Source organism: Bombina bombina, chromosome 1 (assembly GCF_027579735.1).
Source record: "Bombina bombina isolate aBomBom1 chromosome 1, aBomBom1.pri, whole genome shotgun sequence".
NCBI lineage: Eukaryota > Metazoa > Chordata > Amphibia > Anura > Bombinatoridae > Bombina > Bombina bombina.
In genome coordinates, this window is record NC_069499.1 from 1,145,194,045 (window position 1) to 1,145,208,458 (window position 14,414).

The window sequence follows — 14,414 nt, forward strand, 5'->3', positions numbered from 1 at the left end:
ACTTGAGTGCCCCTTTAAAGGCTTTAAACACATAATTATATGCATGAAATTGTGTGAACATAAAATGTTGAAAGCATTAGATAATTTTCTTTTTTCTCTTTAACCTCCCTTTAAAAATAATAATAATAATAATTGCATTACAATGTATATAACAAAAATACTTTATTCTGGCAAACCTGCAAGAGACAACCGTAAGCGTTAAGACCCAGTAGAGCGCTACAATCTCTTGGACTGACGTCACGGTGGGTCGAGCGGTCCGCCCAGTTGCTAGGTAGTAGTAGTACGCCCCGCTCATGTGATCGTGACCTTGTAAAGTAAAGCTGCCGGGAGAAACCGGCTTATTACAGCAGGTGCCCGGTGTCTGAGAGCAACTTATACCACCAGCATATTAAGGTCATGGCCGGTCACTGCGGAAGAGGCACCTCAGTACTTCTCCGGGCTCTGCTGGAGGCGGAAACACGGCCAGGACAGATTCTGATACGGAGAGCTAAGAAACATCACGGAATTCGGTAAGAGACCTGGGGTACACGCGATACGGTGGCGACAGGGACAAACGTACGTAAGAAACGTTGCCCATTTCTTACAAATTCTTTTCCCCTTCCACACGTAAGAATTTGTAAGAAATGGGCATTGGGAAACGTTTACAATACGCATTTACGTTTTCTCAACTTTTAAAGATACGCGCATTCTTTATTTGACTTCCCATTACATTTGTATAATTTTGTATTAGTACCCGTATGTAGAACATTCATACATCTGACTTTCATAGAGAAACGTATAAAAGGGCAGCTAAATTCTTCCTTAGAGGGATCAATGCTTGTACGGTACCCAGACTAGTGATTAAGCAGGTGAGCAACTAACTCTGCTCTTACAACCTGTCACTTTATGGCCCGTGGGCCCTGTGTATTAGTTATTTATAGGCAGTATGGAGGGTCCCTAAGGTATGTACCGCAATGCTGTGTGGCCGCGAGATGTTGGGTTTTGAGTGTTTTCAGTGTAGCATTCATTATACTTTGCTCATGAGAGCTACAGGCTTTTCAGTTATATACAATGGAATAACCATTGTGTGCCACAGCATGACCTGCTTGTATTGTTAGGGTACCGAAATGAATTGTGATGTGAGCACTTTCTGGAGGTGATCCGCCAGCATCTAGTAGTAAATGATGTGATGTTAATGGCCTCCTGCTGGGGGGCGCTGCAAGGGATTCTTAGAATTTTGCCGTCAAGAGCATCTCGTGATCTGCACGTAGCAGACGTAAGAACAGTTTAAGGGGCTTTGTCTTTAGAAAGCTGTGATTGTTAACAATTGACTCACTTCTTACTGTAATATTCTTAAACTAATTAATTGTTTACATATCCCTGGGCAATGTAGGTTCAGCTACTCTACAGCTATTTAAACTTTACAAAAAGTGCTAATTGCATTTTGGAATGCTAGAACCTGACAACCACATTCTCCCCCCGACTTGCTATGATGTATTCTCGCTATGTCACAGCTATTTGCACTCACTGTTTCTCGTAAAGGGTGTGTGTTCCTTTTCAGGATACAGTGACGTATTGTAAAGACAATACTGCTCTCTTCACAGACATTCCTTGCATTGCACATTTAAAGGCATTTCCAAGTTCCTCTTTTAAAAGAAGAAACATTTTCCCCTTTGCACCATGCATTTCATGCTAGAGCTGTAAAGCTGTATAAAAGTGTTAAAAGAAAATGAGAACATTTTACTATTGCACAATTGCTTGCATATAACTGGTTTAACAATTGCACATTGAGTAAACAAAGTTAATGTTTCAGATAGAGAATACAGCTTTAAACAACATTCCAATTTAATTCTATTATCTAATTTGCATCCTTTGTAGAGGAAATAGCAATGCAAATGGGTGAGCCAATCGCACAAGGCATCTATGTGCAGCCACCAATAAGCTGCTACTGAGCCTATTTAGATATGCTTTTGAACATGATATAAAGAGATTGAAGCAAAATAGACAAAACAAGTAAATTGGAAAGTTGTTTAAAATTGCATTCTCTTTCTAAGTCACAAAAGAAAAAAGTTTCATGTTAGTTTCTGGGTAGCAATGCACTACTGTGAGCTAGCTGAACACATCTGGTGGGCCAATGTAAGATATGTACATATTCTTTTCAACAAAGGATACCAATAACACATTGTACATTTAATAATAGAAGTTAATTTAAGTGGCTTAAAATACATGCTCTATCTGAACATTTAATTTCGACCTTCCTATCATTTTAAACATGTTGGAGCTTAATTATAATTCTAAATCTTTGCATAAAAGGCACTGTTCACTTGGATCAGTAAGAGTAAGGTTTTATAGTAGACTTGTACATTTTTTTTTTTTTTTATTATAAAGCAAAGTTGGTGCAGCCTAAATTTTTATTATGCTGAGGTAAGTGGATGGAGAGTGATATCTGATTTTCTCAAGAGGCTTAGGTGTGGAAGGCAATGCTGAGATTTTGATTGTAACTCAGGAGAGACACTTTTACCTGATACAACTGGTCTGTCCTGGTTATATCCAAGCTGCAAGAGGTTTTGACAGGACACACTGATAGTGTAAATATTTCTAGGCCACAAGATATTTGCTAAATTATTACCACAACCAGCTTGAGGTATAAGATTCACCTTAGTAAACAGGGCACTTAAAACGTATTGACAATAGTGTACAAGTTGTGTGTGTGTGTTTTTTTTTTTTTTTTTTAAACTCTCTGCAGATCTATATAGACAAGTGTCATGCTAACCTTTTCAACTGTTATAACATACAACACGTTGATCAGAGGGACATTTTAATACAAAATTACATGTCATTTTTGCATATCTGACTAAAATGCTCTGTGTTTATACAAGAGTTGAACACGCAGATAAAGTCCTGCTCTATGAGGTTAGCCTTCCACAACTCCTCAATCTGTAATACAAAAGTTATAACCATTTACTAGTTAGAGCATGCAATGTATTCATTAGAACGTCGCTTAAGCTGCTATTGCGTGTTTCATTGTTAGAACTCACGTATGCAAATAAGAATTTTATTTTGAAGTGTTTGCAAAAAATGAGTTTTTGTTGTTCCTTGTCTTAGTAAATAGACATGATTACTGACAAACATTTCTAATGTCTATCACAGTGGGATATAAACAAATTGTTTTAATTTTTAGAACAATGAAAGTCTGTCAAGGAACTGGCATTCTATTCCTTTTTGGGTAGGGGGTTATTTTCTTGGAATTAATGTAATTTAACAATTCAATTTACCCATAATAGAAATGAAATTTAGAGGTAATTGTCATGGTCATACTTTTTTTTTTTTTTTTTTTTTTTATGTTTTTAAGAAAGATAAATTATTTGATTATTGACTTTACCTAACAGAAATGGTACTGGCTGTTTTTTTTTGGAAGATAAGAGAATGTGTGGTGTCTGAGGGTAGATATGAAACATAACAGAACTGATGAGTCATACAAATTCAAAAGAATACATTTTTGTCAGCCATCTATTTATGGGACTTCATACATAGCTACACTTGGGATTTTTTCAATTTTGAATTCTCTCAAGAAATCCATCAGGATTTCCCTGCTTGAACACCATCAGTGGCAATAATTGAGCTGCTGATTGACTTCAAAAGGGATGTTGTAATAAAATATCACTAACACTGCATATTATATAGGAAAAGAGAATTGATTATGTATTTTTTCCACTACAGACCACTGAGTTAGCTGTGACAAAAGTTTTTCTTTTCATTTTTAGTCACTTGAGCTCTTGTGGAATTCTTTCTCCGCAATGCCAAAAGCTCCCGCTGCCATCTGTAAATCATGAGCAGACAAGAACGTTCCTGAACCTTGCAGTACCACTCTTGGGGAACAAACGCATAGACTACTCTGAATCCCGAGTCCTGGGGTAAGTAATATTTAAACTTTGTTCAGTTATACAGTAGAATACTTTCTTTAAAGGGATACTAAACCCAAAAATGTTCTTTCATGATTCAGGTAGAGGATACAATTTTAAACAACATTCAAATTTACTTCTATTATCTAATTTGTTTCATTCTTTAGCTATCCTTTGTTGAAGAAATAGCAATGCACATGGGTGAGCCAATCAGACGAGGTATCTATGTGCAGCAACCAATCAGCAGCTACTGAGCCTATCTAGATATGCTTTTCCGCAAAGTATATCAAGAGAATGAAGCAAATTAGACAATAGAAGTAAATTAAAAAGATGTTTAAAATGGCATGTTCTTTCTAAATCATGAAAAAAATGTTTTGGGTTTAATGTCCCTTTAAATATGAATCAGACAATCACTTTGAGCTGGGACAAGTGGATGATAAATAGTAAAGCGTTACTGCGCACAAATCGATGCTACTAGATGTGTTAAAACAGACCATGTTAATGAGAACAAAAGTTGTATTCCATGTGAAAGTTCTCATGTTCTGACTAGAGGTGTCCTCATCCTAGTTTGGTATTATTGTATCTGTCATTTACGGCTTCCTTTAGAAATAGTGGGAGAAATACAGTAATAATATTACAAAATGAATAACTGTGGACTGTTCGTCTGTTTCAGTAGTCCTGGTTTTAATTTCTCACTTTGCTTACCTACAGCTATTCCATGGACCAGATGTTTGATGTTGTCGCTAATGTTGGTGACTACAAGATTTTCGTGCCTTGGTGCAATAAATCCAAAGTTTTGTCCTGCCAAAAAGGTCTGATCAAAGCCGAGCTTGAAGTGGGTTTCCCACCTTTTGTGGAGCGCTATGTGTCAGAAATCTCCATAATCCCAGGCCATAAAATCAGGGTAAGTTGATTTTAGGGGATAACAGAGGTACTAGGGACAGCCAACTTTAACGGGCCACACATCACATATAATGTAAAACATTTTTTTTTCGTACTATGTAAGAGGGGATTTTTTTTTTTGTGTGTGTGGCTCTCAAGTACTGACAACATACACCAAGGGGATTAACAATGAGTGGATTTATACATATCCTAATTCAGGATAGACTAAATATTAACACATTCTGTGTGTAGAAGGAAGTACAGCTCTGCCATGCCATATTTATACAATAATTACCCTTTAGAAAGGCACTAGACAAGTAATTCTAGTGTAATTTGTCACATGTGGGAATAGCTTTCTTTGGCTTGCAGAACTGTAATGCAGGTGTTAATAATGCAGTTGGGGAGGGTTCTGCAGGCCTCTTGCCTTGCTGTGTAATTCCCCTTAGTAATGTGTGAGTACATCAGCAGGCGGCCTCTGTAGTCCTGGCACTCCTCTACTGGGTTAGATGGCAGGTGTGTAGAGGGAGTTGGCAGCAGCCTACAGCTGGATTTATGCCAGTGACGTAAAACAGTGACTTGTAATTGGCACAGATCCTTCACTCCCTCTACAGTTACAAAGGTCACAGTCTAGAATCTGCTTCAGACATTCTTAGTCATTTTCATTAGACATTAACTACACTATGCATTCTAGATTCAAATACATTCCTGTTCTACCTTTTTATAAAAAGTCTTTTTTAATGTGTGCTATATCCACTTATCCTGTTATACATCATATGATCGGTTTGTTTCCCAGTGAGTTATAACTATTTGACTATACAATAATTACTCATGTCATGCAGAAAAGTTACTTGGCCACTAAATGTTAATAAGATAAAGTTCACTTGTTTTAACACTAATGGAAATTTTGTTGTTGTATAATAAACTTGTCTTTGTAGTGTTTACAGCTGACTGTGAAACTTGATCTTCATTTATTTTAATTTCAGGCTGTCTGTAATGATGGGAAACTTTTCAGTCACCTGGAGACTGTATGGAGATTTAACCCTGGGTTAACTGGACGGCCTGACACCTGCACATTAGATTTCTATGTAAGTAAACTGCATTTTATATCAGTTTTATGGAACAGTGTTTAATAATTCCATCTTCTAGATTAGCTTTTAAAGGGACATGAAAACCAAACATTTTATTTTGTAATTTTCCCGATGGGCCTTGCACCTAGATTTGTCTGGGGTTAACTGCCTGTGACTCTGGAGACAGCACAACTTCATGAGAGAGCTATTAGCACCCAAGGCTGATCATGTTGCAGGCTCATGGGATGTGTACCCAGTCCAGTCTGAGAGTGCAGTACCATTCCGCGCTTTGTATATGTCTACTCTAGGGTGATTACATAAGTCTGAACCCAGACTTGTTTCCAGTTAGTTTGATTGAGAGCTGGCATTTGTATGGCTGTATTAGGGACCCAGGTTTTGGAAGAGACCTTGACTTGGTACCTGGGCTTGTCCCATTTGGCCAGATGCGGTAACCAACTCTTCCAGTTTTGCTTTTACTCTTAGCTGAGAGCTTGTGAGTGCTGGACTTTCTCTGTAATATCTATATAGTACACTACTACCTACTTCTGCAATTCTAAACTGCAGATTACAGCTCAAAATTCAAGTCACTGACCCAATTTTAATATGGACCTAACAATTCCTTCTTTTCACCTTCCAGGTATCATTTGAATTCAAATCCCTCCTCCATTCGCAACTCGCTACACTCTTCTTTGATGAGGTGGTCAAACAGATGGTGTCTGCATTTGAGCATCAGGCATCTAGGATACATGGCCAGCAAGCAGTTCCTGTGCAAGGCCAGAAAGCACGGGCTGTGCGTTGATAGTATGAACTATGTCACTGTGAACTCTTAGCATCCTTATTGGATACCTTTATCCTCCGGCTCTGCTTCCATAACCCTGGAACTTATAGCAAACCTGGATGCATTATTTCTCCTTCGGGAGAGGCTCTTGGATGATCAGTGATAGGCACATCCTGCATCTAAGAAATGGACCAACTACACTCACTTTGCACATCTGTTCCTTATTTATGTTTATTTAAACAAAGTGTCACCTTTTTGTGAGAGCTGTTAAATTATTTTTTTTAAAAACTATTTTGTCTATTTAAATTGTTTATTAGAAACAAAACCAATGTATTTATAAAAAAAAAAGATGGGACCTATTTTGACTATTTTATTATATTTTCAGAACACCATTTTGAATGTAATTTATAATATATTTTAGTAATATTCTAATTTTATTGACAAAGTATATGCAAAATAAAAATTATTCAAATTCGAGGTTTGTTTAGAGGTCTTTTAAACACAACCTGCCAGACCATTTTATATGTAATGAGCATTTATGTGGAGCCGTATTGAAAACCAGTTTAGCATGTTAGAATGTCTTATTAAATGCTGCAGTCAGAAGCATGGTGCAAAAGATTCTAAATAGAGAATAGAACTATCCACACTGCATTGTTTGTCAGGGAAAGAAAAAATGTGCTTACCTGTTTGTGCACTTCAGCACAAATGAGAGGGGGGAGGTGTACTAGGTTACGCTCACCACAATAAAAGTAAATCCATGTTTGACTGTAGTAAATACTCTTCAATATAGACTTTTATTGCGGTTGTTCTGATGATGGTTATGACATGCACATGTGGTTCTGTCTCCAAATCCATTTATCAAGAATTTTGGAATCTGTGCTTGAATACAAATTGATTAGGTTAACATGATTGTTTTAAAAAAAAAAGTCAGCACACTGTAGGGTTTTTCAGATCTACAGACACAAAAGGGATGTGTCCTTTTAACCCTTTCGAGTCAGGGCTAAAGTGCCTACATTGGAACAACTGTTCCGATGTAGACAAATTGAAACCACGTGATTGTGCACACGATCGCAAGATTTCAATTATTGGATCGCGTCTGGGGGGCGTCCCTACAACCATAGGAACGCCCCCAAGACTGCGATCAAGTCCTGACAGCACCGTTGGCTATGACGTTCTATTCCATCATAACGGCTTTAAAGCCCAGTCTAATTATGACGGAATAGAACGGCATAACAGCTTTAAAAGGTTAAAACCTCTACCTTCTCTGCTGCAGTCATTTTGTAAGCCAGATATTGCCTAACGATCTTGTGCCCTGTTAGTTGATATTTTAGATTCACTGTGTATGTCGCCTTCTCTTGCATGCTCTCGATCTGGACTTTTCTCCATGCTCCAGTATGTGGACACCTCATTCCTTGGGGAGTGGAGAAAATCATTTGATGTAACTTACAATAAAAGGATGCAATTTAAAAAAATATGTTGCATTTTGTTTTAAATTTAGCGTGATAAAGCATTTGTGCGTAAAATCAACTCTCCTATAATGCCTCGTTTTTAATGGGTCATAAAGGTCAATAGTAAACTAACCAGTTTATTTGGTATCCTATATTAAATATGCTTGCTGCTGTTTTCCACCCTGCTTAGCAGGATTTACTCATTGGATAAGGGCACTGTTCAATATAGAACCATTAAAGTTAAGATAGTCCTACAACTGACTTTACGTATTAAAGTATTGTACGTTATCTATTATAATACCACCGATCCAAAATCATTTTAGCAAAAACTTGCATTTCATTCCTGTGTTTTAATCACTGCCTGGCCACTTCCCTATTAAAAAAAGTATGGTGGGAGGTACAACAAACACATACCATACCATGTCCTGTGTATTTCTATAATGGCTGCAGCTTTTACTACCAAAATAACAATCCTTGTGCACTTAAGTAAACAGTCCAGCTTAGCTCCTCTAAATAGGGTAAGTGGTGAGGTGAGTTTGGCTATTAAAAACAAATGTAGCAAACAAGGTGTTCTTGCATTCCAAAAAAACCCCATCACACTTAAGTATTGATTGTAAGACTACAAAAAAATCTAATTACAAGGTATTTGCTGTCCCTTTAGGAAAGCAGTTTCTTTTAGAATGTATTCATTTAAAACGTGCAACCTGACTAATTGAGTGCATATATTAAAGGGACACATGACCCTACCCGAGGGTGTATATTAAGGGATAGTCTAAGGCAAACACTATAATCTGTTAGAGCATGCTATTTTGCTTTAGTGTGTCCATTGTAAACTATGGGCAAGATGTTAGGTCACGTATTGTAGTCTCAAATACAAAAGTAGGAGTTTTGGGGTGCACCAAAATTGTAGCCTTTTGGAGTTTTTGTCACATTTTCAGAGTAGTTTTACTATCCACAGTACCCTATTAGACAGACGCTTCCGATTCATTCCTCCCCCTTTGATCGTCTTTAGAGGGATAGAAACAGGAGTTTTATAGTGTGAGCACGATAAGTGTTTTTTTTTTTTTTTTTTTTGTATGTGTGATTTTGTGAGTTTTGGTCTGTTTTAATATTTCACTTCTGTATTTTACTTTTATTAGTTTTATACAAAATCACACAGATAAACATACATACACCATATGCTACCCCTATTTTTATGCCATAATTGATCATTTCCCTATTTAATATTTCCATTTTCTTAACAAAATCTTGAACTACATATCTTCCCCACTACATTTTACAAACCCTGCTGATGCATTGCCAGTGACTAAATCCCTACTGCATTTTCCACTTTCTGTACCACTCCCAGAACCCTCTCCTCCTTTCCCAAATGCAAAAAATGCATTTTTGTTATTAGTGGCATTAATTTGTTGGGGCTTGTTTTATGTGTGGCCATTTGTGTGTTTGTTTTTTTTCCTCGGTGTCTTGTTTGTGTTCTGTTCATTTTCTTTCCTCATGTTGTGGTATTTTTTTTATTTTACTAGGTTAGGGTTTGGTTATTTTAGAGTTAGCAATAAGTTTTTATATTTTATTTTCTGGATTGTCTTCTGTGTTTAGATATGGAAAAAGGTAAAGTATGATCGGGAGGAGTGGACAGATGAGTAATGAGGCAGAGAGGGGACAATAGAACAGCGATTAATATAAGATGTGTTAAGGCAGAGGAAGGTGGTCAGAGAGGGATGGAAGGAAGGTGTAAGTGCCGCCTGGGGGGAAAGACCAGAGGTATTAGAGAAAAGAGGGTGTCTTACCCCAACGCTGGTTGTACTAATGCAGGTGCGTAGCAGGGGAGACCTGGGCTAGATCTGTGTACAATGATTGGTTAGGAAAAATAAGGCAGTATGGCGAGAAGACCTGGTGGTCCCTCATCATAGGCAGGATGGCAACAGTCTACAGGCCTTTCAGAAGGACAAGAGCAGGGAAGAGTGGTACAGTGAGGAGAAAAATGAGTTATTGTATTGAACTTAATTTGCAGCCCTCGTATCCATTCCTGGCTATGGTAGGGGATAAGGGAGTTATTGCTGTTGTGGCCAATAAAGGTAAATATCAGTACCACTACTGTAAGCAGGTTGTGAAGGATACGCTGGCCATGGAAGCATATCGCACAATGGAAACCTGAGGAGGCACACTACCAAGGATAGTATCCACCAGACTGGAGAAGTTGCTGCAGCACAGGATGCCCACACCGGTTGCAATGAAGATCTCAAGACCTATGTAAGTATAATTAGTGTTTTACAAATAGAAATAACTGTAAGGGTGTAGTGTAAAAAACAAAATTACCTGTGTTTTTAGAGAATTTCTTTAACTTTGTATTGATTCCCTGCAAAGATGTTAAAGGGACACTAAACAGATATCATGCAACTACGTCTAAGTATGGGTGCCTCTATTTTGGAGGGACACAAAATCTTTGGGGGATTTTTAGAGCATTATAGTGGAAGGTATGTGACTGCTTCACATCTAGACCCCTGCATAGCTAGATAAACAGCTCTGATAATAGGAGTAAATTAGAATGTTGCTTAAAATTGCATGCTCTATCTGAATCAAAAAAGAAAAATGTTGGGTTCAGAGTCCCTTTAAGGCTTCTAAAATATCAGAGCCGTCATGAGCACTCTCCCACCTTGAGGGAGATCTGGGGCTCCTTACTGCTCCTACCCCGGCGATCGTGCCTGTAGAGTGACAGGCATCGCCGGGGCTTCACGTGATGCGCAGTGACGTCACGCGCAATTACGTGATGTCACTGCGCAACTTTATTTATACTTAACAATGTTAAGTATAGGAGGAGGGGGCATGCTGCTTAGAAGCCTGTATTTCAGGCATCTAAGCAGCTACAGACCCCCAAGACCCACTGTTGGAAAGGTAGTCGCCTAAGTAAAAGTTTTAAAAAAAAAAGAAAATATTAGCACCCAGGTGGGAAATGGCTTAGCAGCCAAAGGGTTAAAGGGACATGAAACCCCCAAGCATTTTTCTTTTGTGTGTGATTCATGTAGAGAATACAATTTTAAACAACATTCCAATTTACTTCTATTATCTAATTTGCTTCATTCTTTAGATATCCTTTGTTGAAGAAATAGCAATGCACATGGGTGAGCCAATCACACGAGGCATCCATGTGCAGCCAACCAATCAGCAGCTTCTGTGCCTATTTAGATAGCTTTTCAACAAAGGATATTAAGAGAATGAAGCAAATTATATAATAGAAGTAAATTGGAAAGTTTTTTAAAAGTTGTTTAAAATTGCATGTGGTTTCAAAATCATGAAAGACAAATACAATGGGTTTATGTCCCTTTAAGAGTCAATCGTGATTGGAGAAACTTAACATATCAAAATATACACACAATAGGTGGGTGGAGCTTGGGGTTTTTAGATTAGGAGCTGTTTATCTTGCTATGGTGGTTCTTAAAGTGAATGAGAGACGCACATTACAATATAATGGTAAAAAAAAAACATAATAATTGGGCGTTTAGAGAGTTCACTTATTCCCTTGTTAAAAAGAAAAGGTTTTCTTAAAGGAACAGTAAAGTAAAAAAAAACTTTCATGATTTAAATAGGGCATGTAATTTTAACCCCTTAATGACAACTGACGTACCAGGTACGTCCTGCAAAAACTTGCAGTTAGTGACAATGGACGTACCTGGTACGTCAGTTGTCTTAGAGAGTGCTGGAAGCGATCGCAATCGCTTCCAGCAGCTCTCAGGGTATTGCAGTGATGCCTCGATATTGAGGCATCCTGCAATACCCTTTAGAAAGCATCCGATGCAGAGAGAGCCACTCTGTGGCTGCGTGCACGCGCGCGCGTGCGTGTGTGTGCGCGCAGCAATCACTGGCACTGCCACCAATGAATTTTGGTAAGAGGGAGGGGGGCAGAATTTTTTAAATAAAGGATCAGGATCAGGATCTGGATCTGGTGGGGGGGTTGGGTGTGGGGTTGTTGGGGCAGCTACACTACAGAAAAAATAAAAATAAAACATGCAAAAACACTTTATTTTTTGGGGAAAACTGGGTACTGGCAGACAGCTGCCAGTACCCAAGATGGTGGCAATTAGGTAGGTGGGGAGGGTTAGAGAGGTGTTTGGGGGGGATCAGGGAGGTTGGGGGTTAAGGCAGGGGTCCATCACAGCTGAATAATTAAAAAAAAAAAAAAAAAACACCTTTTATTTTAGTACTGGCAGACTTTCTGCCAGTACTTAAGATGGCGGGGACAATTGTGGGGTGGGGGAGGGAAGAGAGCTGTCTGGGAGGGATCAGGGGGTGGGATGTGTCAGGTGGGAGGCTAATCTCTACACTAAAGCTAAAATTAACCCTGCAAGCTCTCTACAAGCTACCTAATTAACCCCTTCACTGCTGGGCTTAATACAAGTGTGGTGCGCAGCAGCATTTAGCGGCCTCCTAATTGCCAAAAAGCAACGCCAAAGCCATATATGTCTGCTATTTATGAACAAAGGAGATCCCAGAGAAGCATTTACAACCATTTGTGCCATAATTGCACAAGCTGTTTGTAAATAATTTAAGTGAGAAACCTAAAATTGTGAAAAATGTCACTTTTTTTTTTATTTGCTCGCATTTGGCGGTGAAATGGTGGCATGAAATATACCAAAATGGGCCTAGATCAATACTTTGGGTTGTCTACTACACTACACTAAAGCTAAAATTAACACTACAAGCTCCCTAATTAACCCCTTCACTGCTGGGCATAATACACGTGTGGTGCGCAGCTGCATTTAGCGGCCTTCTAATTACCAAAAAGCAACGCCAAAGCCATATATGTCTGCTATTTCTGAACAAAGGGGATCCCAGAGAAGCATTTACAACCATTTGTGCCATAATTGCACAAACTGTTTGTAAATAATTTCAGTGAGAAACCTAAAGTTTGTGACAACATTTGTGAAAAAGTGAACAATTTTTTTTATTTGCTCGCATTTGGCAGTGAAATGGTGGCATGAAATATACCAAAATGGGTATAAATCAATACTTTGGGTTGTCTTCTAAAAAAAAAAAAATACATGTCAAGGGATATTCAGGGATTCCGGACAGATATCAGTGTTCCAATGTAACTAGCGCTAATTTTGAAAAAAAGTGGTTTGGAAATAGCAAAGTTCTACTTGTACTTATTGCCCTATAACTTGCAAAAAAAGCAAACAACATGTAACCATTGGGTATTTCTAAACTCAGGACAAAATTTAGAAACTATTTAGCATGGGTGTTTTTTGGTGGTTGTAGATGTGTAACAGATTTTGGAGGTCAAAGTTAGAAAAAGTGTGTTTTTTTCCATTTTTTCCTCATATTTTATATATTTTTTATATTAAATTATAAGATGTGATGAAAAAAATGGTATCTTTAGAAAGTCCATTTAATGGCGAGAAAAACGGTATATAATATGTGTGGGTACAGTAAATGAGTAAGAGGAAAATTACAGCTAAACACAAACACTGCAGAAATGTAAAAATAGCCATTGTCATTAAGGGTAAGAAAACTGAAAAATGGTCCGGTCATTAAGGGGTTAAACAACTTTCCAATTTACTTTTATTACCAATTTTGCTTTGTTGTCTTGGTATTCTTAGTTTAAAGCTAAATCTAGGAGGTTCATGTGCTAATTTCCTAGACCTTGAAGACTGCCTCTAATCTGAAAGCATTTTGACAGTTTTTCACCACTAGAGGGCGTTAGTTCATGTGTTTCATATAGATAAAATTGAGCTCAGGCACGTGAAGCTCCTAGGAGTCAGCACTGATTGGCTAAAAATGCAAGTCTGTCCAAAAAAATGAAAGAAGGGGGCACTTTACATAGGCATAGATACAAGGTAATCACAGAGGTAAAATGTATATTATTATAACTGTGTTGGTTATCCAAAATTGGGGAATGGGTAATAAAGGGATTATCTATCTTTTTAAACAACAAAAATTCTGGTGTTTACTGTCCCTTTAAGAATAAGGGGACATAACCCATTCAACTCATCTTCAATTACAGGAAACTCAGAAAAACAACTGCAACATAAAATGTAATGACTTTTTCTTTACAGTGAATTATACTGGCAGTTATTATATAACTGCTAATCTTTACCAGGTGTAATGTTTTTCTTGGCTAGAAGATGTATCTCTTATGTTCATGTCCAATCACTATTTAGATTTGGAACCTGCCCCCTTTGTTCTTAGAAAACTGACAGAATAAAGAACTGTAGGTTAGTGGTACCTTGGCAAGCAAGTGAAATATGTGATATATATAAGTGATCATAAGAGCTTTAGAGACTATTTTTTGTTTTACATTAAAAAGGTCAAATTAGAAATATGCATGGGTGCATTTCAATTTTAAATAGAAGCATTTTTGCAG

The 14,414-nt window shown here is 37.8% G+C and overlaps 1 protein-coding gene across 1 annotated transcript; it reads left to right on the forward strand.

The window, feature by feature from the left end:
• The first annotated feature begins 281 nt into the window (after positions 1–281).
• LOC128645921 (coenzyme Q-binding protein COQ10 homolog B, mitochondrial) lies at positions 282–8,080 on the forward strand. The gene is made up of 5 exons (XM_053699254.1): positions 282–509; positions 3,744–3,893; positions 4,593–4,785; positions 5,747–5,848; positions 6,468–8,080. Exons 1-5 carry the CDS (start codon positions 397–399, stop codon positions 6,627–6,629), a joined length of 720 nt encoding a protein of 239 aa, XP_053555229.1. The 5' UTR covers positions 282–396; the 3' UTR covers positions 6,630–8,080.
• Positions 8,081–14,414: the final 6,334 nt, after the last annotated feature.

What these genes read in the sequence shown, in the direction of transcription:
- LOC128645921 (XM_053699254.1), top strand. Translation starts at nt 397, where the DNA reads ATGGCCGGTCACTGCGGAAGAGGCACCTCAGTACTTCTCCGGGCTCTG. An exon ending in AAGAAACATCACGGAATTCG is followed by an intron (nt 510 to 3,743) that starts GTAAGAGACCTG and finishes TTTCATTTTTAG; the next exon opens with TCACTTGAGCTCTTGTGGAA. An exon ending in CCTGCACATTAGATTTCTAT is followed by an intron (nt 5,849 to 6,467) that starts GTAAGTAAACTG and finishes TTCACCTTCCAG; the next exon opens with GTATCATTTGAATTCAAATC.